Source organism: Neolamprologus brichardi, chromosome 22 (assembly GCF_056152115.1).
Source record: "Neolamprologus brichardi isolate AB-2024 chromosome 22, ASM5615211v1, whole genome shotgun sequence".
In the NCBI taxonomy this organism is placed as follows: Eukaryota; Metazoa; Chordata; class Actinopteri; order Cichliformes; family Cichlidae; genus Neolamprologus; species Neolamprologus brichardi.
The window spans coordinates 19,865,947-19,891,398 of record NC_142124.1 but is presented as its reverse complement, the minus strand read 5'-3'; the positions used below and the strand labels follow the sequence as shown (position 1 = coordinate 19,891,398).

Below are 25,452 nucleotides of genomic sequence, written 5' to 3'. Positions count from 1 at the left end.
AATTCACAGCCAAACCAAAAGCCGAATACAGTAGCAGCTGTCAAGCACGGAGGTGGAGACGTGCTGATTTGGCCTTGTTTTGCAGAGACAGGACATTCTAGAGTCAAATGCGAGACCATCTGTCCGACAGCTAAAACTTGAGCCAGTCTGGTTCATGCAACAGGACAATGTTCCCAAGCACAGCAGTGAATCTACAACAAAAGGACCCGGTCATTGCAAACCCTTGATTCTCCTCCTCCAACTAAAGCTCCAACCTGAACCTGACTGAAATGCTGTGGTGGGACCTTAAGAGAGCTGTGCTTAAAAACATCTCTGCAAGCCTCAATAAAATTAAGCAACACTGTGTACAGACAGCTGAAGATTAAAAAGAAAAATGGAATGGAAATATTTCGCAAGTTTTTCTTATTAATGTTTTTTTTTTCTATTAGTGTATGATTGATAAACAGTTTAAAAAAAGTTCACGATGAAGTTTTGCTGTTGTTTCTTGTCAGACTGGATCCTTTGGATACAAGCAGCCCTTTTTTATGGCTCTCTGCAGTGTTCTCCTATCTGTCCACCCAAAAAAGATGCACACACAGATGGTGCAGCTCATGCAGATGACAGAAAAGTAAGATCAGGTGTGACTGATGAAGATGAGCCAAGTTAATCGCATCCCCTTATCTCTCCTCTTAGGCAGCTTCCGATAAGCTCTCCAACTCTTAGCACCTAACAGCTAATTAGACTCCCCACTGAAAAGCAGGGGGATTTCTCTCCCTCACTCTGTGTGCATGTGTGTGAGAGAGAGTAAAGAAAACACTTAGATCTTTAGTCTTATCTCTAAGCTTTTTATCACTCGACTCCCATCGGTCAAAGCAAAAGAGCTTGCTGCAAAACTTTTCACGGCACACTGCAAAAATACAGGAATTTCTGTCTCTCTGAAATCGAGGCGCTGCTCAGGAGTGTGTTTACAAAACACAGGTCTGTCAAATCATCACTGAAAAGTAGACATCATGACAAAATATCAAAATAAAGAACTCTTTAAAAGGGTGAGAATAATATATATTTTTTATTGTCAGCTAATTTCTGCTCTCGGTCAAAGAAAATCCATTTAAAGACAAAAGGAAGTGAGCGACACGAAAGTAATATTTTATGGCTTCACTGTCACTGTGCCTGATTCATTTCCAGGCCTTTCACTGAATACTGTGGATTTAAGTAAAACATGTTCTCCTTGCTTTGCAGTCACAATCAGAACAATTTGTTTAAGACCTGTATGGAAGCATGACCCAAAGTCTAGAAGTCAGCTGGGCAGCATTAGTCGTTTGGCTTTTGTTTCTTAAATGCTGAACAGGAGAAAACATAAAAAACAGCAGCAAAGCAAAAGATGATCAAACTGTCTCTGCTGGTGAGTTTTTGCCTCTGGATTTTTGTCTGCCAGACTGATTGTAAGAAGCAGTTTGGCTCCACCATGTGGCGAAGGCTGGAACTACAAGCGAGGAAAATCTGTCAAGCCCACTCCTGATCTCTCATTTCCATGTTCTCTTGCATGTCCAACATTATGTTTATGAGGCGAGGAGCCAACTTTGGGATGACAGTCAGGCTCTTTAATGATTAAGGCACGTCAGGATATTCCTCCAGGGCCGTCGCTATCACTAACACACCCAGTATGTCCTTGATTATTCCAAATGTTTCACTTAATTTGTAAAGATACCATTTTTTAGGCATGCTGCTCTTTTTTGACTTTTCTCTTTTTCTTTGGTTTCACCGGGTCGGGATCTTCACTAAAAGATGATGTCACATCGTTTCCTGATTCCCGTTTCCTTTTCTTGCTTGGCTTGTCACTAATGTAACCGCTGGAGTCGCTCCCGTGGACCGCCACCTGAGAGACATCAATCTCCTCCTCCTCTTCTTTTATACGTTTTTCCTTCTTCTTTTTCTTCTTCTTTTTGTTCTCTGCGGCTTCATTGCCGTTTACCTCATCCCTCATCCCATTCGGCTCTGGTGTTACACCGTTGTCCAGCTGGCATGCAGATATGGTTGGTATCTCTTCTTCTATCTCCTCTTCTTTGACTTTCTTCTTTTTCTTTTTTGGGGTTTCTTCAGAAGTATCCTGGGTGGGTTCTGGGTCCTCCTCGCCTGCAGGCACACTGGTTTCTGTGCCCTCACACATGGCCAGCAGCTCCTGCACTCTGAGGCACACAAAGACAAAAACAATCAATATAGGCCAGCGCCATACCAGTGCTGATGTGAAGGTCTGAGTTGCTCGCCTATCGTTCAGGAGAATACTGCAGTGACTGCTGGTGTGATGATGCTACCGGCAGCCACAAAGCGGCGAGCATACTGAGGCCTTTAGTTTTGCCCCGGAGCTACTAAAATCATCATCACTGATACTGCACACTTGCCTGGTCTTGTCCAGTCGTCCTCTGATCAGCAGCACCCCAGCAGTGTCGGCGTCGAGCGCCGTCACATCAAACTCCACCTCCGATCCGATCCTCGGCCCCGCGTCTCTCCATGTTTCCACAGTAACCAGATTCGGTCTGGGAATGCTGGCGTTGAAGCAGCCGTGCACCAAGCAGCCCACGTGGCTTATTCCCAGTTTATTTACCTTACCCTACAAACAGACGAATACATGATACACGCTGTTAGTTATTGTATTTTATCAGAGGCAATTTATCACTCCCACAAAATACAGGTACACCTCAAAGCCCCAGGTTTTAATATGTCACTTGTATATTACAACAATAGTAAACACTGAAAAGTGCAGGTCTCTCTTAACAGACACTATATGTCAGGTAAGGTCCCGTCAGCTTCTCTGCTTCTACTAAATAATGTGAATGTAAATCTCACCCGTAGTTTTTGTCCTTTTTGTGGCTGAAAAACAATAAAGCTGGCTTCCACGTCCACGTGGACGTAGCCGCTGTCGTCGTAAATGTCTCCGAGGTGTCTCACTATCCTGATGTTGTCGTAGGCTAAGGGGACTCCGTTCAGACTGAAAGAGACAACAGTAACAGGGTCATCTTGTGCATTAACAGTTTATTTAAACTGACAATGCTTTACTTAAAGGAGAAGACCAAACCTTTTTGCGTTATCATTACTGGTTTTAATGCTTTTAAAAGCTGACTGGTGTATGAAAGGATTTAAAAAGGCCGCACGCAGTGATTCATGCATAAAATACATTTTGCAGACAATCATACATTGTTGGTACTTTTACCTCTGCAGAGCACCACAGTGGGTTCTAAAACAAACAATTAAGATGTGATTCAAGTTCAGATTATAAACTTTAACTCAAGGAGTTTAACAAAATAATTACATTAACTGTTTAATCCTCAAGTTTCAGAGGCTCACAAGTAACAGGACAGTTCAGGAACAGAGTAACAGGTGTTTGTTTTTAGCCAGGAGAGTCCTGCTCTCTCTGTGTTAAACAATAAATCAAGCAGATAAAGAATCTGGAGAATAAAGAATTTTAAACTTGTATTTTGTAGCTGTTCACTGGAACTATCATTATGTGGCCCATAGAGATATCAGTGCACACAAAGATGATCTTCATCAGGCTGAAAAACCAAAGTAAAGCTATAAGAGAGAGCAAAGTCATCTGTCATCCCGGTGGAGGAAGTGTTAAAGCATGAGCATGCGTGGCTGCCAGTGGAGCCGGATCACTGGTGTTTATAGATGTGACAGCAGGACGACCTGGCGATCGTCTCTGCTCAGATTCAGACAAATGCTGCAAAACTGATTTCACAGTGCAAATGGACAATGGCCCGAAGCACACTGCAAATCACAAACCCAAGGGTTTCCAGAGGCAAAGAGCAGAGATAATCGTCAATGGCCAAGTCAGTCACCTGATCTCTACTAAATACAGCAAGTTTTCGGTTACTGAACAAACAACTGAATGCAGTTATTGCCCACAAATAAGCAGCAACTGGTGGCTGCAGTAAAGACCTGGCAGAGCTTCTCAAAGGAAGAAACAGCAGTTAGTGATGTGATGTTCATGACTTTTAGACTTTAGGCACTCATTGACTGTAAAGGATTTAAAAACACATTTAAACTGAGTTAGATTATGTGTCTATGGCTGTATTTTCCGGACAATCGATGCACTGATTTTGTTAAAGTCCCTGAATTAAAGCTAAAAGTCTGCATTTCAGTGACAGCCTCCCAACACCACCTTCTTAACCCCTAAAAGCACCACCTCGTCAGCAGGTGCGTGTCCGATAAAGGACCTAACAGGATGTTTCATGAGTAGCTACTAGGTTCTTTTAAAACACAGGAGACAGCAACACGAAAACTCAGCGGCTAGAGGACATCACAGCTTGTGTGCGTGTTTGTGTTCGTGGGAAAGTGGGCTGTCCGGCTCAAAATGCTTTATTGACTGGATAAAATCGTCGGCGGGGAAAAAAAAGAAGCACCTTTGAGAGAACTTGAGCAGCTCGGCCTCCAGCTCCTCCTTTATCCCCGTCTTCTTCTTGTTCAGATACACGGGCGGCAGGGCGATGTGTCTCCGGTGGGTGTTCATGACCAGACACGAGTAGGGCGCTGACAACAGCTCGGAGGCAGCGGCGAACGACGGGATCGATAACGGGAGAGCGGCAGCAGTCTTTACCGGTGCTGGGGTCTCTTGGGCCGCCTGGTCCGGGACGGACGCGTCGGGAGTTTCACCGGACATTCTCACATGTTTTGGGTTGTCCTCACCATGCTCCAAATTCGCCATGCTGCGTAGAAAGACCGGAAGACAAACAAGAGGTGACTTCCGCTTTGCGGATTGTTGAACTGCTGTTAAAAACATTTGTTATTGTTGCCCCCTGCTGGTGAAGAAGAGAAGCGTCCTCCACAAACTTCATACTGCAAGCTTATTTCATAGTTTATTTTAGATCCCATTCACTATCTTTAAGTAATGATTGTCAAAAAGTATTGTGTTTAATTGTTTTTTTAGACACAGAAATATTGTAAAATCCTTGAAAGCATTAGAAAATATGAAGAATTGTATAACTCACTGCCCCTTTTGTCTGCAGAGCACAGACTGAATCATTATCAAAACACTTTTACACTCTTTAACGATTATAAATGAGCGACTGCAGACTTAATGGCTGTACATGGCTAGTCTGTGTGCAGTAATGCTTTAATGTTTCCTGGCATAACATGTTGATGGATTTAAATGTTGCATGTGGCCAAACTATTAGTTTAAATAATGAATGTCCTGTGTAACATGGTGAACTTATTCTGAGTGGCTATTTCATTTTCACATTTTAAATTTATAAATAAAATTTAGCCCTGCAAAGTAACTGCAGCCACAGATAAATGTGTTTCATTTGAGCAAGCACCTGGTGGCAGTGGGAAGGAAGAACTCCTCTTTAACAGGAAGAAACCTCCTGCAGAAGTAGGCCCAGGCATTCACCGGCATCACTTTTAACTTTAGACAAAATTTTAGCAAATTCAAATGAACACCATGCAGCTTTGCTGTTGTAAGTAGCTGTTATGATGCTTACGTAAGTTACCTGATGCCCTTTGTTATGTATCTACAAGTTCGGCCCTGATAGTCCTAGCAGGGATGCTGTTAGGGAGCTCGTGTGGTAGGAGATGATCATTGATTCTGTATCCCATTCTCACCCGCAGAGCCACATTAAGATCATTAGGGTGACCTGAGGTGTCAATTAGTGCAACTAGTGCAGCGTGTCCAGCCATACACACAGGCATACACTGAAAATATCCTGACACATGCACCGATGAATCTAGTGTTACTGTTTTCTGACAGGGCAGCACCGCAGGAGGTCACATGATTCAGCGTTTCCCTCTCTTTATCACACACACTCTCACAGGAATCGCAGACCCGGTGCTCTGTTAGGAGCCATGGCCCTTTCCTGTCTGCTGTCACGGTGATAAATAGTGCATGATTTCTTAGCTCCCTGCGGCTTCTGCTGCTGTGGGCCCCAGTCAACACACAAACACGCATAAATGCACGCAGATGCACACACATCTCTGTTTGGAGCTTTTCTCTGGAGTAGGCAAACACTGTAATGAGGTGCTGAGCAGCAATGATGTTGTCAGAGCTTATCTTCATAACAGGTCACAGCTGTGTTTGTGTGCAAGCATGTGTGTGGAGGAAACAGGTTTTTATTGCTCTTCCTCCTCTGTGAAGCATTTTAAACTTGCAGGTCTGACGGGTGCTATGAAACTGATTTACTTTGTCACTTAACTTTACGACAAGAGTGGGAACCCTGAACAGCATCATCATTGCCTTAAACTGTGGTTCATTATATCCATGGATATCAACATGGATATTTTGCTTTTCTTTGTATTTAATCCAATCTCTATAAATTCTCCTGTTATGTATTTTTCAATATAACTTCCCTTGTTATTTACTGATTTTATCATTATTTAATAGCTTAGTTATAAAAGAACCATACTGGATAAAGAAATTAAAAATGTTAAATATATTGGGGACAAATGTGGTAGAGGAAATAGTGCATAAGTACATAGTTTGTAAATGACTCAATAAATAAAATGGCACATAAAATGAAAGAAGGACAAGTATAAGGCATGAGTTTACAAGAGAAAATAGATAACTGGTGGATGGTATTACACAGGGATTACATGAAGATGTGGGACCTATGGGTTCTTTGACACCCAGCATTTAGACTAACATCAAAACTACTTGAACTTCAGTGCTCCAACATCCACAAGATGCAACTACTATTGCAATAAGTGACTGATGAGGTATAACACAAAAAATAAGGACCATCACGGAAGGACAGGCACTGCATGGTATGTGCCACCGGCAGATAGAGGAAGTGGCTGACATCCACAAGTGGTAGATGAAGCTGGACTGAAAGACAGCAACAGCACAGAGGCACCAACAATGGCAGCACAGGAACAAGCTCTAAGTACAAGATCCATAGAGGGGGTCTACCACACCAGGTAAGACCACAGGTGCAGGCTGTATAAAGATGCCCCTGAGACAATCCAACACATAACGGCAGGATGCAAGATGCTGACAGGCATGGCATACGTGGAATGCCATAACCAAGTGGCCGACATAGGATACAGAAATATCCGTGCTGAGTATCACCTTGAAGTCCCAAGATCAAAATGGGACACACCCCCTGGGTTGTCGAGAATGACCAAGCTAAGACCCTGTGGGACTTCCAGATACAGACAGACAAACTGGTGACGGCTAACCAACCAGTAGTGGTGGACAAGCAGAGGAAGACGGCTGTATACCGAGTGATAGCAATTAGGAAGAAGGATCACGAGAAGCTTGAGAAGTACCACTGGCTGAGAAAGGAACTCTAGAAGATGTGGAGGGTGAAGGTAACAGTGGTCCCAGTGGTAATCGGATTACTCTGTGCAGTGACTCCCTGAACAGGGCGAGTAGCTCCAGCAGATCCCAGGAACAACATGTGAGATCTGTGTACAGAACAGCACAGTCCTAGAAACAGCAAAGGTACTGCGCAGGACCCTCAAGCTCCCAGGTTCTGGTAGAGGATCTGAGCTTGAAGACAGCCCACAAGGTGTGAGATGGTTGCTCTGTGTGTGTTTTGTTTTGTTTGCTTTTAAAAAACACATGGATCTCGGTAATATGACTGAGTCATTTAAATACGGTTCTTCATAGTGTGCGATTTTTCAGTGTGTTACTATCACCTACAATGATGTAGTGTATTGATTAAAATGCTGTAATCTGGCTTACAAACTGAAAAGTCACTCCCATCACATTTTTACTCAAAGCTCACATACTTCACAAACACAAACACACTTCCTCAAACGTGTGTGTTCATGTACTATAAACACACAAATTGGCAACTGTATAATTAAAAAAAAAGGCTAATCTGCATAAACTGTGATCATAAAACCAGATTCATCTCAACATGTATTTAACAGAGCAGCAGTAAAACAAAATGCAAGACTGTGCAATTCTTATATTAGTTGTACTTTAATTGAATGAACTTTATAAGAAGCATTATAAAAATATGTTTGATTTACAAGCATGGATACATACAGTACATTGTGCATCACTGTAACTTTTCTCTCAAAGCATTCCATTATCAGATGATACATACAGTTTACCAAAGGCTATCTCAAGATCTGGATTCCATAAACCAATAACATGACAGAGAGAGAATAAGGACGATGAGACTGAAATAGCTCTTCTAAACAAGTGAATCAGTTGCATGCTTGGTTTGTGCTCATCGCTTTGATATGACTGGATGAAATGTATCCTTCCCGCTCACAAATTGGAGGATTTCACGCAGATGTCTGTCGCTTCATTCGTCATCACCATCCCGGCTTTGCTGAGATTTAAACCAAAGGTATTTGAACCCATGTTTGCATAATATTCAGAAGCACAAACGGCTCCTTCACGCTCTCCGTTTCATCAGTCAGCAGGTAAACGGGTTCCAAGGCGACAAATTTGGTTCAGTTCCTGCAGTCAGGATACAGTTAAATGCAGTCTACTACAAGCTGCATTAGCTGCGTGACAGCATGAGTTTTAGTAACTGCTTCTGTTTAAGTCTGCAAGTCACCTCCTGCTGAAACTTCCTCAAGGAGACGCCGCGGTGTGTCCATTATAGGAGATCTGAGGAATACCATTACTGGAGTTGTCCAGGACCTCCTGTTAGAGACACACAAACACAAACCTGCTTAGGAAAAAAACTTCCGACAGCAGCTAAAGATGAATCATGCAGTTTACTACCTTCTCTGTCATCTCATGGGAATGATGTAGCGAGTGTTCCCTCTCCAAGAACATCCTTTGCTGCTCCGAGCTTGCCAGACGACAAGTCAGCCACGTGGATAAGGTACAGGTCGAGATCCCTGGATAAGACCGGAAAAGGGTATTTTACACAGAAGTGAACAGAAAAAGACTCAGTCCCCAGAGGATAAAACATACTGTACTGGATGATCGTCTGATTTCTATTTTTTAGTGCTAGTATGGAAAGAGTTTCACTTATGAAGTTCTACGTCTCAGCCAAAGTCTGTATATGGACTGCATAAAAGATGGACGTAGCCTTCGGGTACAAGTGAAGCCAACGCTTCAATGCCTCGTTTGATTTCAGTTATTTAGTTATCAAGCCATCCATTTTCTTCCACTTATCCAAATTAGAGTTGTGTGTGTGTGTGTGTGTAATATCTATGAGAAAATTAAACTACCTCGCTCTTGATTTATGTCCTCGGTAAATTCTCTCCTAATGGGCTTATGGACTCAGTTGCTGGTTGATTACTTTTGAAATTATGGCCCCATTCAGAGACTTCTAGGGCATTTAATCCCTGACAATTTCTTTAAGCCAAAGTGACTTTGATGTATCGCTAACTAGCAAATATTATGTCCCTAATGTGGTTTGCATGCTAAAACTGTAACATACCTACTAAAGGATCCATATTAACACTGGCATCAACATTTAGCTCCAAGCACAACCTCATGGAGCGACTAGTACACCGGCAGACCTTCAGAAAAGAAACGAAGAGGCACTTCTTCTCTGAATAAAACTGACAAAGCTTTTTTGGGGAGGGTGGAGGAGCACTGGAGAGTTGTTGAGATAGAGCTGAGATAAATGTGATTAGCAGTAATAAGAAATGCTTGGTATACTGTTAGTATTGACAGGTGACTAATAAAGAGATGCTTTGTCTTTACCCCCACATTTAGTCCCTTTCAAATACTTGAACAGAGACTAATAACGTTCTTATCTTACGATGAAAAATAGACAAAGACGTGAATTGTTTTCAATTGCGTCACATCAGATTGTGTTACGTCTTGCGTCCTTGTTATTATCTTTACCTAGACAAGCCAGAGTCATTGCAGCCAGGTGGATTGTTTGCATCTTGTCCGGCCGTTTGTTCAGTGCCCGAACAAACTGGACGTTTAAGATCCCGGCAATGAGACCACAGATGCAGCACGCTGAAAAGAGGATCATCTGAAAGACAAGGGAGGTAAGCTGCAAAATTGAGACCTTATCAACCAATCTGTAAACCAAGTGACAAAATGCGATGAGACCGGAGATATACAAATTACTACTGAACTTCCATCTCCATCATTCTGCTGTTTTGGAACAAGGCTGCGGCGATGAGTAATGGCTATCAGTCAAAATAAATCTCATTCGCCATTAGAAAATTGGATCACTCTCAAAGCCGACTGCCGGTTCCAGGAGCGATGTGCAGCTTGTAAATATGCTTGCATCACTCACTTGCTGTATTTGTGTGTGCGTGTCTGTGTTAAAGTGTGTGTCTGATTTGTGTGTTTAATGAATCGCATTTTACGGATTACTTCTCCGGAAATTGTGATCGGAACCGGAAAAACTAAATCCCAGTTTCAGAATCCGATTTTTTCATCTTTTTATTTATTTGTTTCTGGGTAGAATCTGATGAGAAAATGGTTAGACTTCCATCACCTTCTTATCAAGATAATAAAATCCAGATGATTCATATGCTTTCCACTAATTGTGAATGTGTTTGTATTCCATCTGGAGAGCGAGCCCTCTTTCACCGCTCCCTGTGCAGATGCCGTTAGTGCCTTTAACCACATGGAAAACGGCATCTCCTATTTCAGTCGTTACCCAGGGAAGTGTGGAAAGTGGCTGGCAGGGGTCCGGAGCCAAACCAACCTAATGCAATCATCACCCCACAGGCAGACATGGGGAGGGCGCTGGAGGAAGATGGAGGGAAAAATGGAGAGAGTCGCAGCGTCGACATAACGGCCGGGACAGAGTGAATGGAAGAGGCAGATGGATAGATATAGTGATGAAAAAAAGGAAAGGCATGAGTAGGAGGAGATAGACAGGGAGACAAAAGTTGGACAGGGTGAGATGGGGGGAAAGAAAGGTTGAGGGATGTCTCTGTTACAGCAGATTGCGCTGACATTGATCCATCATTAGTCTCCTCCCTGCAGGAGACAGGGAGTCAGAGAGAAACACCAGGACTGGGAGACACTGAGAGACTGTAAAAAAGACAGAAAGAGCGACAGAAAGGGAAGAGAGGTGACTGCTTGTCTCCTCTTATTTCCTCAGATGTCTCTCTCAGAGCACACTGACTGCACCTGCTGCAACACACACACACACACACACACACACACACACACACACACACACACACACACACACACACACACCTTTAGGAGTTCTTTCATTGTTGAATATGCAGACTTTGTGTATGCTTTGTGTTCAGTATTCCTGATACAGATGACTTTGCATCTGACATCCACAACAGAAGACATCTGCATCATAATTCCAGCAAATACTGAATGAAAAAGGCTCCCAGGCACGTGACAGTTAGCTTGTCTGAGCTCAGCATAAAAGGTAGAAACAAGAAAACAACCTGGCTCAGTTCAAAGCTAAAAAAACAAAATCCACCTTCTACCTCTAGCAAAGGCTACAGGCCTTCTCGAACTATTTCCTGGTGTCTCTGCCTAATTCCTAGAAACTGGTACCATCCTGGAAATAGCTCAGTACAAACTGCTGAAATGTGAATCACTAACTAATGACCTGGAGTGTGTTTAAAGTTGGATTTTGGTACCCCTCCCATGCATCATATCATTTCACTGCATTCACATAGGGCTCCTGTTGTTTGTACACTACAGACTAACAGGCATTAAAAAAAGGAAATTACTTGGAGAAATAAACCGAGCTCATTCAGTATGTATGTACTTACGATAAGGCCAGTCCTCTTTCGAGCACACAGCACTCCGCACATCCCGCAGACCAGAAACTGGAAGCAAAGAAAGACAGCAAGTAAATTAACACCTCTGTGAGTTCAAGTTAGTTTGTCATGAGAAATTTTTAGTTTCTTTTTTTATGGCACCCGTCCCTGATGCAACAATGGGAAATGCTGAAAATAACAGTCATTGAAATCAGTTATTCACGTGTGGTTTTCTCCCTCTAAAAATAACATTTCCAGAAGGATCTTGGTGGAAAAAGTAGACGCGCCCTCTTATTTTTTATTCCAGGATCATTTACACTGTCTGGTTATTATTATTTAATATATAAATGTTTCTAGACAGCCTCTCCGTGTTAGCCTCGCCTCTCACCCTATGGCAGCTGGGATAAACTCCAGCCCCACCCCAACCTTAGATAATTGGATAAGGAGAAGAAAATGGATGGATAAATATTTCTAAGAGCCAGGTGCACTTATTAGAGTCCCTCAAGAGCTTTCAGCTCTTTATAAAGTCTCCTACCTATGGATCAAGTTGTTGAGCTGACACACACACACACCTACACACACACACACACACACACACACACACACACACACACACACAGACACACACACACACAAATCTTCATGTGTACTTTATAGGATAATATTTGCCAGTTTAAAATTGTGGTTTAGTTTCTTGTTTCACTGTAAAAACATTCTTACAATCTTATAACTATACTGCCCTATTCACCTAATCAGGTAATTAGACAGTAGATAGATTAGAATATATGATTTTATCATTTTAGGGCTCTGCCTGCTTTCAAAACTGGAGATCTTTTAAATAGACAATTCTCCTGTTTTACAAAACTTCTCACGATTCAGGTTTGCTGTTCATTGCAAAGAAAAACAAACCAAAACCCAAACTGCTCCACTGTTCTGAAACTTAATCCAAAGTTGCAGAAATGATAAATTATTAATGCACACTGTTTCAACACAATAAGGCACCAAAGGTTGGAGAGTCAGTGTCCTCTAAAGTCACCGGTCAGTGGGTTACAATAATTCCCAGGTCCCGAAAGAAGACTGAAACTCTTGGACAGTTGGGTGGCTGACTCAGCAGACAGAGCTCAACAGCTGTGTGGTTGAACTCACAGATGACCCGTTGCATAACATCTTTGCAGGAACTTCATCTACACTGCTGGAATCACGCGCACTTTAAGTGCACTCACGCCCAGATATGGAACCTATATACTGTGATATATCAGTAAATGCTTTTTTTCCTCCGTCTGATGCACACCCACATATTTACACTTAAGCAGTCTTTCAAAGCAGCCGTCTCACACCGATGATAATGTTATAGATGACTCTTTATGACTCATAGATGATTCAAGGTATGTGGCTGCTTAAGATGCCAGGAACAAAACTTTTTAAATGTTCTGTGGCAAAATCGAGACAATGAGACTCAGAGCAGCGCAGAAACAGGAGCAGACACATTCGATAGACTGAGAGGACGTAGATGGGTCTAAAAGCTCCGACCCTTCCGAGCAATGAGCAGTAAATCAAGCATCAATTAATAAAGCCAATCTTTAGCTCCAGTGCGCCAGGCCAAATGGCTGTGTGTCTGCCAGGCTTTTATAGGCAAATACCATATGAAGCTGTGTCAGCAAAACCACGCCAGGTATTGAAAGTTTGAAAACAACCACAAATATGAACAGAAATTCCACTTTTTCAAACAAAGAATTTCTGTAAGCAGAATGGATTTATTTGATAGGAGCTTAAATAAGACAAAAATATTTGGAGTCAATTAGTTTTTTGAGAAGTTTTAGAGGGAAAAATACAAAAATCTTTCAGATTTTTCTTTGATTTTCGGCACATTTTAAATATCAGTGTTAACCTAGGTGCTGTAATTTATGGTGTATAAATATATTAAAGTTCTAGTCTAGTCCTTTAGCCCTTATATGACCAGAACATGTTTCCCTTATTTTGATATTCTAATGCTTACAGACATGCAGCACATGCTGTCTCTAGCAGGCTCTATAAAGAGCAAGGTAATTCCCTTGAGTTTTAACGGTCTCATCTTTCAGCACGATCCCTGGAGATACTTATCCTCTGGGGAAGTGAGACAAAGACAAAAAAGTAGCGACAAGAGTTGCTCCAAGGACGTACACAGAGTCCACTCCAGACCGGAGAAGCGTCTCCCTGCTGCGGTTTATGATCGCCCCGGACCCAGCTGATGCCCACCGCTCCCAGGACGATGCTCGCCACACCCAGGCCCACCTCCACCAAGGACAGCAGGAGCAGGCTCCACAGAATCTTGCGGCTGGAGCACATCCTGCCCCGGGCATCTCTCCAGCTCCAGCAGGAGGGAGGCGCTGAGGCGGGAGTCCGCTTCTCGATGCTCCGAGGGCGGCGCTGCTCTACTGCTTCATATCCGACTGGAAGAGGCGAAAAAAGTGTATCCAAGCGCAAAGAGAAGAGGAGCGAACTTACAGAAGCGGCTAACAAACTATTTAAACAAGGAGGTGGGGGAAGCGTTGGCTCTCTGGTTGGAGATTATTGTGGTAAAGGAGCGTTCGGCTGAAGTTCCTCTGTGCACAACGCACGGCGCTGTCCAGGGTACTTAAACGCCATGGCGCGCGCGCAAGCATGCACCCATATACACACACAAACAGTGCACGCGTGCACATCCAGGGCCGTTACTAGGAGTTCGTGAGTCTCAGCCTCCGCCCACAGCGATGAAACGTAACATATGGTGACGTTCGTTAAACGAAACCACAGACAGGAAACACCTGTCACTTAAATATAAATATAAAAGCTACACTGATATGTAAGTTTTATAAATGGATAAAACAGAACAGCGATTATTTTAGCAAAACCTGAAAAAAGCTTGTTTAGTTCTTGTTTTTTTGTTTGTTTTTGTTGTTTTCTTCAAACATTCTGGAACTTAGTGTTTGTTCTCTTTATATATTAGTTCCAACTTTGGGTAATAGATTTATCCACTTCTGCGTCTTTAGTGATATTTACAGTCTTTGATTAAGAAGGTGACAGCTCGTGACTCTGCTTTTCCAGCATGTGCTTGTCTACAACCAGAAATGATTAACCATGTTTTCACACTTCTGCGCTCTTCTATTCCTGGATTTAATTCGCTTTTCTGAGAGTTTCACCTGAAGGAAGTTGCATTTAATATGGTTAACTCAATAACAGTGAATGTTTTAGATTAGTTTAGATTGTGAGCATCTGCTATGATCTCTGCTCTCTATCAACTCATAAATATTTAAGCAACATGGGACATTTTGAGTGACGTAATCTGAAGCTAATGTGGAAAACAAGACTCTAGAGGCAGGTGACTCGCTGTTATTTGTGAAAATGTGACAAAAAAACTGTAAATAATGTGAATTTATCATGAAATTGAGCATGTGTTAGTTCTGCAAACTAAAAATTACAGCTTCTGGGTCAAGAAAGAACCAATTCAGTGGTGTATTAGTTGTTTCGTGTGTGCTATATTGAATTAAATAGATTGTTTAAGCTGAAGGACAGCAAAGCTTTGCAATCATGATGCTAATAATGAACGCTGGGTAGAAATTCATGTCAGAGCTGTTCTCTACATAAAAACGTAACCACTGTAATGTATTGATTTATTTTAACCACAGTTCATACTGCAGATGTGAACTCCATCAGTCATTCAGTGCAGAATCCTCACCAATTAAAATATCTCATATAAGCCTCATTTACCTTATTCAAACCGAGGAGGGACTCAGGGGCAACGCTGGGGAAAATTCTCATAATACCTTTCAGTAAAAGACAACTGGTGACGATTTCAAAGTGTTGTGGAAGATTTTATAACTAAACTACTTCTCTGTGTCAAACTGTCCTAACTGAACAACAAGCTCCGCATTGCCTTATTGTGTCTACATGTCATATTTCAGCTACAGCACATGCTGATGTACGAGTTAATGTTTATCACACGGTGTTCTAACAGCATCCTGTGACCGTGGCAGATTGATGACTTGTGTCTATAAATATTGTAGGTTTACAATCGCTCTTTGGTCAAAGATACTGCTGTTGTTCTGTGTATTGTTGTTTGACGCCTTTGCAAAGGTAAATAAAACTTAAAGAGACAACCTGATACTTTCTTTGTGAGCCACCATAGAACTGCACAGATTTGAGTGAAAACCAAAGTAGAGGTTTCAAGACACCATGTTTTGGGGTTTTTCTTTAACATTTGGCCAATGCCCCGCCTACTCATTAGTCACGCTAATGCTTTATCAGAGATAAAATTCTGAGATAAAGGGTTAATATTCAGGGTGGATGCATTCAGAAACATCAGATGAGTGACATCTGCGATTTAAAAGTGCCAGACACAGGCAGAAAACAGAAAAACACCTTTGGACTTGTTGGTTATAAGCAAACAAAAACAAAAAAAAAAAGCACGCTGCTCCCAGCCTTTTCAACATTACTTAAATATTCAGTAATCCCACATACCGCCTTTCCCACTACATAAAATCAAAACATTTGAACTCACCTTCAGGAGATGGTAGAGCTAGCCAAGCAGCTTAAAGATAATTAACTGATTCTGGCTTTTTAAATGTGTTTTCTGCACGTAAAGGTTTCTAACTGATCGATGATGGATTGACAGAGGCTAAGCAGCTGCTGTGGGATACAGCATCATCGAGCTGTGTTACTGTACGCTGTGCTGTTTCAGGGGAGTGTTTACTCGGAGCTCAACATGAGTTCACTTCCAGTATCAGCTGCTGCAGATGAACTGCATGGTGAACACACACAGTCCTTAAGTTTACTTTAGCCTGTAGTGTGCATGTAATCAAGTTCTGATTATTGCAAGGCTAAAAAGTTGTTTTTGCTGCCTTTCTTCCCCGTTGCTGCACATCCAGTTTGGCCAATTTTTTATCTTCTTATTTTAGAATACCACAGATCCGAGGAAACAGGGGCCAAAACTCAGCTTTTGTCTTCGATAATGATTTTTCTGCTTGAGAAAAAAATTGGACATTTGGTTTGCTAATATATCATAATGTGCCTGCTTATCAAGATTATTCGGCTCTCAGTAGACTTTGTTGGGGAACTGTTTTCTCAACAACACTGTCATGGCTTCACAAGAACTGTGGACTTGAACACAGACACCGTGACAGTGTGACACTAGCTTTGCAGACTTTATTCACAGAGCAGCATAAGTGAGGTGAGTGTCCTCACAAGCCAGAGGGGACTCTAGGGACAGGTGAGTGAGTTCAAAGTGAATGCTTCAAGCAGACATAGAAAACAAAGAACAAGTGAAGTAAGTCTGGGAAATATTTAAATAGAGATTCTATAGAAGAGCCTTTGCTCTGTATTACTAGAGAGCAAAATATATACTGAGATCATTGCTGGTGTTTTTCCTCCTTGGCATTGTGTGAACACACACCTGAATGCCAAACCTTCTACTTTTACAGAGTTGCTCACACTTGCCATCATGATGACCAGTTAATTAAGTGCATTCGATTAGTAGCAGCTCACTGATACCTACCCTGTTGATTCCTATAGAGGCAGCAAGCGTGTACTCAGCGTTTCACACACTGCTTCTGCTTTTTGGTTTAGTATTTGTTGAGTACTAACATGTCATGTGTTGACAAAGGTTTTTTGTCTTGGTTTGTGTGTGTAGATGCTTTTATTGCAGATGAAGAGCCATGTGTAAATGTTAGATGCTGTGACATGTACTTTGTTGATGACAACGTGTTACACTAAGACTCCAGTGACAGCTGGTGACAGATTATCAAACGGACTAATTTAGGAGAATCTTTCAGTGAGGTGCTTTGTTTTGAAAAGGTCACAGAGACAGATATGGACTAAGCACTGAGTGTTCCTTACAAATGTCGGGAGAACGATCTTCCAATGTTTGTCTTTGTCAGGCTGTTGATTGAATTCTTGATGAAGCTGAGTTGATAGATGCAGAAGTTGTAGATGTACTGAACCAGGGGGAGACCAGCTGAAATGTGTTGGACAGCCGGGTATAAAGCTGGAAATCCATATATGCTTTGATTGCTTGAATGATTGGAAATTATTTTTTGTAACTGTGTTGCTGTGTTATGAAAGGCTATAGGAGGCGATACACCAGGGATGTGAAACCCATTTTACATCGTGGGCCACATAAAGACACATAACATATAGATATATTAATATTAGAAAATAAGTGCAATATCAGCAGCACAGAAATGCTGCTGTAATAAATGGGAAAACATCTTTCAGCATTAATCTTTGGGTTTAAATTGTAAGAAATAAATGTGTAAAATTACAGAAAAAATCATCCTGATACCTCATTGCACTCGCACAGATTGTGCTGTAATTACAAAGCCGAATAGCAAATGCGCTTTTTGGTGGCCCACTGTAGAAAAATCAGAAGAAAAAAGTCTGTAGTGAAAAAAGGGAAATTTCCTGTTATTTAATGTAATCTATTACTGTAGTATAACTAGCGATGGGGAGAGTCTTTATCAGAAGGAAAAGATCCAAAACTCACTAAAATACTTTTTAAAGTCCAAAAATGTATGGCTTCCTTCACATTTTCCAAAGAAATCTAGTGGGCCCGATTGGAGTTTTTGCTGGGCTAATTCTGGTCCACGTGCCTTATGTTTAAAACCCTGGCCATACACTATATATAGTTCATAAAGTCCCTCACGTGAGATTGTTCTGGTTTTTTTTGTCCATCGTTAATAATGAATTTTTACAAATGGATTTTTGGTTCCTGTTTTTCTTTTTGTTTCCCTTTCTCACATCTTTGTTTCTGTGAATTTCTCTTCCCTGGTGTTGCCTACGTGCTTCTCAGAAATATTCACTTCCTGTTTTATTGTGATGATAACTTTCTGTGTTTGGGTCTTTGCTGTCTTTGCATTTCCCTCTTTACTTCCACCTGTGTCCATTCAGCTCAGTGTGAGTATAGTCTTGTCTCTCCCTCTGTCAGCTGTCTGTCTGAGTGAGTCTCATAATGTAGACATGCTAAACCACAAACTTTCACTTTTTCAGAATAAAATAAAAAAGATTAAATAAACATTAGTGGAATACTTTCTGCCATGTTTGTGAAACCTTTGGTTATGTAAGAATGTTTCACAGCAGTGAATTGCTGTTGTCTTGGTCCAGCAGGCTGCTATTAGTTTGGGATAAGATGTTGCTTTTGGCCTGCTGCATGTGAACCAATAAACTTCTGATCAATGGCAGACTTGATGACACTCTAGATTTCTCTCTTATTGCTTTGGTTTTCAAACCAACAGACACCACCCAATTAATTATTTTGTCTCCACCATATCAGCAGAATTTAATGGCTCATTGTATCGTCCTTTCTTTCTTTCCCTTTCTTTGTTCTTTTCCCGTGTTCTCAGCCAAAAGTCAAAACACTTGTGGATTTATTTGTGTTCCCGTGTGCATTTTAAGAGTGCATGTAAATTTCTGTGTGGTGATCTACAGCAGTGGTTCTCAAACTGTGGGGCGGGAGCCACTGTAGGGGAAGAAACATGGAGAACAGGTTGAATTAATATGAAGAAAGGTGATTTATGTAACTTTAAACGTGGCATGGTTGTGAGCCACACAGGCCGGTCTGAATATTTCAGAAACTGTTGATCTGCTGTGATTTTCCAACAAGGTCATGTCTAGTGTTCACACAGAATAATCTAAAACAGAGAAAATAGTCAGAGTGCTTCAAGCCAGTAGGAAAGCAACAGCAAGTCAAATAACAACTCGTTACAAACAACAAATACAATAACTGCCTTCTACGAGTTTGAAGATGTTTAAGGTGTTCTTTTCAGTTCTGAAAAATCATTTAGTCTCGTAGTACTGAATTGCTACACTGAACGAAGCTGAAACTCCAGTAAAACAATCATAAAATCCTGCTTTTCCACAAACTCTTCCATTTTAGTGAACCAATGCAGCAGCAGAGTGCAGATATAGAAGACATATGTACTCCTATCCAGCTAAGTGGATAAAGATGCGAGATCTCCTGAAGAGCCTAGAAGTACAGCGTCCCCAGAGGCCCATTATACTGCTTCTCTGGGTGACTAAGAATCACTAGGAGATATATGGCTGCCGGCACATAATTAGTGTAGCAGTGGGCAAATCTCTATCTGTCATTGCTCCCAGGATACGAGATAAGTGAAGGAAATCGAAGATACCACAGGCCACTTGGAGACTGCCTTTGTACCCCAGATGCTTCACCGTAGCTGTGACAGCAAATTTACTGTTTTATTGCCTCCTGCAGATTTCAAGAGCTGTTGAGATATACTGATAGCAGCGAGGAATAATGAAACACTGTAAGACCACCTTTTTTTGGTACTGGGATGTCACATCTGGCAGTAGGTTACACTGATTTGTTTGCTCTACAGTTGAGAGACACTGATTAAAGAGCAACTGTACTTAAAGTCTGCAGCTATGATCAACCTGGCAGAGAAACCTGGTTTTAAAGGTCTTTCCCCTCAGGGACGTCTTTCTGTGCTGTTTATTCAAGCTACTTAAACATCCTCTTCTCTCAATTTGGGAAAAAAGTGTTAATATGAAAGAAATGAGACGACCAGGCATCATTAACTCAAATGTGAAATACACAAAGACTCACCTTCACAGTTTCAGGCATAAATATTTTTAAAGAGCATTGTCTTGTATATGCAGTACAAGAAAAAAAACCACACTGCCAAGCATTACCAAGTAATCCGACTGCATCGATTGTATCACTCCAAACACACAAAGGGTGTCAAAGTCATTTGTAATTCGATCTTAAGCAGGACCAGTTAACCGACTCCATAAAAACAATAAAAAAAGAGATGCGCTACACTCAACCTGCTGTCATTACAAAGAAACGTTAGTGCTGTAAATCAAAGAAATGCGACAGTACAGCTCCTTGACATCAGCATAATGTATTACGTATACTCATTACTTTTCTTAAAGGTAATGCAGTATGTTACTTAATTACTCACTGTAGAAAGTAATGCGTGACACTACATTACTCTCTTGTTACACTGTAAAATGAAACATATTGTCTGATAATTACGAGTTAACAACAAAAACCTGAGGCTACAGTCCCACACAACAATACAAATTTCTATCCTATACTGTGTGCACAATTATTAGGCAAGTGGGTATTTTGGCCATATCATAATTTTCACACATATTTTTCAACTTCAAGCTGTATAAACTTGAGTGCTTATTGGATTTAAGTATATCAGGTGATCTGTATTTGCGTAACGAGTGAGGGTGTGGCTAAAGGAGATCAACACTCTATATAAAGGTGTGCATAATAATTAGGCAGCTTCTCTCCCTCAGGCAAAATGGGCAAAAAAGAGATTTAATGGACTCTGAAAAGTCAAAAATTGTAAAAAGTCTTTCAGAAGGATACAGCACTCTTAAAATTACGAAGATATTGGGGCTTGACCACAGAACCATCAAACGTTTTGTTGCAAACAGGGTCACAAGAAACGTGTTGAGAAAAAAGACGCAAGTTAACTGCCAAAGATTTGAGAAGAATCAAATGTGAAGCTACCAGGAACCCATTATCCTCCAGTGCTGCCATATTCCTGAACTGCAACCTACCCGGAGTGTCCAGAAGTACAAGGTGTTCAGTGCTTAGAGACATGGCCAAGGTAAGGAAGGCTGAAACCCGACCACCACTGAGCAAAGCACACAAGTTGAAACGACAAGACTGGGCCAAGAAATATCTGAAGACAGATTTTTCAAAGGTTTGATGGACTGATGAGATGAGAATGACTCTTGATGGACCAGATGGATGGGCCAGTGGCTGGATCAGTAATGGACACAGAGCCCCACTTCGACTCAGACGGCAGCAAGGTGGAGGTGGGGTACTGGTATGGGCTGGGATTATTAAAGATGAGCTGGTTGGACCTTTTCGGGTTGAAGATGGCCTGAAAATCAACTCCAAAACCTACTGCCAGTTTTTAGAAGACACTTTCTTCAAGCAGTGGTACAGGATAAAGTCTGCATCTTTTAAGAAGACCATGATTTTTATGCAGGACAATGCTCCCTCGCATGCATCGAAGTACTCCACTGCATGGCTAGCCAGGAAAGGCCTTAAGGATGAAAAGATAATGACATGGCCCCCTTCCTCCCCTGACCTAAACCCTATTGAGAACCTGTGGGCCTTGCTTAAACGGGAGATTTACAGTGTAGGGAAATAGTACACCTCTCTGAACAGTGTGTGGGAGGCTGTGGTTGCTGCTGCACAAAAAGTTGATCGTCATCAGATCAAGAAACTGACAGACTCCATGAATGGAAGGCTTGTGATAGTTATTGAAAAGAAGGGTGGCTATACTGGTCACTGATTTTTATTATTATTTTTTATTTTGACATGTCAGAAATGTTTAGATGTACATTTTGAGTTGTTTTATTATTCCCAGTTTAACATTTGCAAATAAACTAGTGAGATGGGAAAATGCTTGTTTTTTCAATTAGTTGCCTAATTATTCTGCACATAAATATATATATATTCTCTTAAAGACAAAACCTCACTTTTACATTCTTAAACATTTAAGTTTAGGCTCATAAACATTTTGGATTGACCGAGAGCACTGTCCTTGATCCATAATGAAATTAATCCTCAAAAATACAACTTGCCTAATAATTGTGCACACGGTGTAATGAGGACACACGTACTGTCTTTCTTTTAGTTTTTACGTTTGAACACAAAGCCGACAACATGAAGCAAAGATGAAAACCAGCCAAAAGCGACTTCGCAGCACATAGATTCTACTTTAGAGACATGAACAGGTAGAAACTGCAGGCTGACTGCTCATCACTGCTTCGGTTACCTGTTGAGGTTCAGGGTCTGACTGCTGGGCTGGGGTCAGCATTCACTCAGCTTTAACATCACCTTAGGTTCTTTGCTAGCTTAGTGTTAGCATGCTGTTTGTGCAAACGCTTGCAGAGAGCAGTATTCCTGTTAGCAATGTAATGCATTTTCTGCTTCCCCATTGCGCTCTCGTCCTTTTGCGCAATAAAAGTAAAAGTAATGCCCATCTCCGCTCCTTAAAAGCTTTATCGCTGTACTGCTTCACCATTCTCCTCCCTTCTTCTTTCCATCCACCTAACGCACAGATAACTGAGGAATCTTTGTAATGCTAGTAATGAAATAATTTTAACTGTGATACGATCCCTGTTTAGTACAGCAATGCATTACGTTACAGTAATCCATTACTTTGTAGCATGTTAAACCCAACACTGCGGTTGACGTCTTTCCTTTTCTTCAAGTTTCACTCTTTTTAAAACCATGCTGTGGGCCGGCTTGGACCCGCTGGTGAGCTCCATAATGTGCAGAAACGTCTCATTCTGTTCCACTCTAATTCATTCCAGCAGATATGGAGAGCTGGTCAGCTGTCACTATCCTATTCTGCAGTTGCTGCCAACCACCCACACGTTCAGACACACAACTCCATTCAAACTGGAGCTTTGCAATTCATTCATTCTTTCTTTCTCTTAAGGAGTAAGATATGAGAAGGTCAGTGTTTTACATACCAGAATCTACCTGAGAGATTGACGTCTGCCTCTGTGTGTGCGTGTGAATGTGTCTGGAGTGGGACTGTTAGGAAAAGGAGAAATGAAAGGAGAATAAAACAGCCATCCAGAAACTGTGGTAAATGAATAAATGGACAAGTGAGGACATGGGTACAGGGGAATGAAGGAGAGAGGAACTGAGGATGTAAGCCGAGGGAGGAGGAGGAGATGAAGAGAGATTGTGCAATCAATCAATAGATTCTTACTGTGTGTGCTCTGACCAGAACAACCAATTCTAAAATCAATTCCCTCTCTGAGGCTCATAGCAAAGAGGTAACGCTCTCCCTTTCTCCCTTACTGCCTCTCGATTTTGCTCTTCTAATGACTTTTTCAATGTACGCTGTTGAATCTATATACATTAGCAGTGCTCAAATATCCACCCTCACCTCCATCAGCTCCTGACAACGAGATAGCACCAGCCACTGGAGATCAAAGGTCACATCGATGGCTTGCTTAATGAATGCCTTTGCAGTGGGAAAGGTCAATAAAAAAGGGTCAGGTTGCTCACATGAAAAGGTGACACCACCCTGAGTGTAAAGTAACTTCTGTGTGTCTGTTAGCAAACATGTGAAGTCACTAAGTCATTTTGCTCCTTCACCCTGAGGGGACGTAGGCTTCAAATCACCTGTCACATCAGGTCAAAAACCATGAAGCAAAGCACCCATTTCCTGTTTCATAACACAAGCAAAGTGCTTTTTCATTCTGCATATACGTGCTGGCTTCAAGTGATGGGCATGCAGCGTGAAAATGTGCATTTCTTCCAACTCCAGGGCATGTTACTGTAGTCAGAGCCAGGAGACTGGTGGGGTATGCCCTTGAACACAGGACAGACACACACACACATACACACAGAGAGACAGAGAGAGACACGGGAGTTGGCTACTGTCTTGGTGTCCCCCCCCACCCCCAAAAAAAGAAAGAGAGCAAGAAAACCTCTAATTGCCACTCACACAGACTCCTACCACATATGAGATTTCTGTTTTTGTCTTTTCTTGTTTCCTGTTGACGTGGATGATGTTGTGCAAAGCTGGGTCAAAGCTGATTGGTCCATGCGTGGGCCAAAAAAGGGAACGAAGCAACAACAGAGCTCACCGGGAAAAAAAGAAAAGACTTTAAGGATGAAAAATACAGCATGAAAAGCACAGACAATGGCTGCTCTTGTGTTATAACTGGGCTCTTCTCCATGGCTAGGTGATGTACTTACAACAACACAAGCAAGAGTAGACCACAGAGTGTAGACGCTGTCTACAGGTTGACGGGCAGTCTTAAGTTGCCTGCGGACTGCTGAAGAGCTGCCACCTTTGAACCATAACTTCCCCATTAGGCTGACTTTTCAGCAGCACCTAGCGTAGCATAGCATAGCACAAGTAACTAAAACATTTAGGCTCTTTGTCGAGCAGTTAAACAAATTCATGAAAGCACTTCTAGAGCTCGCTAATTCAACAGGCATTTTCACATTACGTCTCTCAGACGTAAGCTACAACCAGCACGACATCAGGTTAGCTAAAATAAATAATACAGGAGGTGTCATAATCTCCATAACCTCCACCTGAGGTTAAAGCCAAATGTGAATCAGACCCAAACTCCTCCAGGTTAAAAATATTTTTAAAAAGCTATGAAGCTAATATTTTTATATTCTTGTGCAAACTAAACAAGTTCAAATCGATATAATCTGTTTCTCCAATTAAAAGAACTGTACAGATGCTGTTGGATTTCTAAAGAGGATCAGAGTGAGGGGTGTGGACACTTTGACTAACAGGTGCTAACATGGCAGCTTACCTCAGGTAACTGATGTCACTGAACTGGAGTGCTCTATCTTATCTTAATGTGTTGTTTTTTTAATGAGAAGATCAGCTAATAGCATAGGAACTGCTAGACCTGCTGTTTGGCACAGCCCAGCCAAGAAGACTGTGCTCCAGTGTGGTGAGTGACATTCTGGGCTTATAATTAGCATTAATTAGCAGGTATCTGTGTCTGTGCCATGCATTCATACAGCTGATAACCAAGATGATGCATGCTGATAACCCAACATGCTAGTTAGGGATGCACCGATACCACCTTTTTGGAAACGAGTACGAGTACTTGCATTTCAGTACTCGCCAATACCGATACTGAGTACTTAATAAAAACATGATTTAAATTTACAGGTAACAGCTTTAGTCCTATAATTTAACAAAAAAAACAACAAGGGACTAGTTTGGAATTAAGAACATTTATTTAAAATGAAAAGCATGTTGTATGCAACATATTACAGAATAAATAATTATAAAAAAACAAAATTTTATTTTAAATTTGTTCGTCTGTTTCTCTGTTTAGAAGTCACACTAGCACAGTCACAGCTGG

The 25,452-nt window shown here is 41.6% G+C and overlaps 2 protein-coding genes across 2 annotated transcripts; both read right to left on the bottom strand.

Annotated features, from left to right (window-relative positions):
• Positions 1–1,016: 1,016 nt before the first annotated feature.
• polr1f (RNA polymerase I subunit F) lies at positions 1,017–4,726 on the bottom strand. The gene is made up of 4 exons (XM_006787691.3): positions 4,380–4,726; positions 2,824–2,965; positions 2,379–2,587; positions 1,017–2,165 (listed from the first exon to the last, which is right to left on the bottom strand). Exons 1-4 carry the CDS (start codon positions 4,679–4,681, stop codon positions 1,694–1,696), a joined length of 1,125 nt encoding a protein of 374 aa, XP_006787754.3. The 5' UTR covers positions 4,682–4,726; the 3' UTR covers positions 1,017–1,693.
• A 3,153-nt stretch (positions 4,727–7,879) lies between these two features.
• Positions 7,880–13,914, bottom strand: tmem196 (transmembrane protein 196). The gene is made up of 5 exons (XM_035906573.2): positions 13,750–13,914; positions 11,602–11,658; positions 9,737–9,872; positions 8,657–8,775; positions 7,880–8,575 (listed from the first exon to the last, which is right to left on the bottom strand). The coding sequence occupies exons 1-5, from the start codon at positions 13,912–13,914 to the stop codon at positions 8,504–8,506; spliced, it is 549 nt and encodes a 182-aa protein (XP_035762466.1). The 3' UTR covers positions 7,880–8,503.
• Between the last annotated feature and the right edge of the window lie 11,538 nt (positions 13,915–25,452).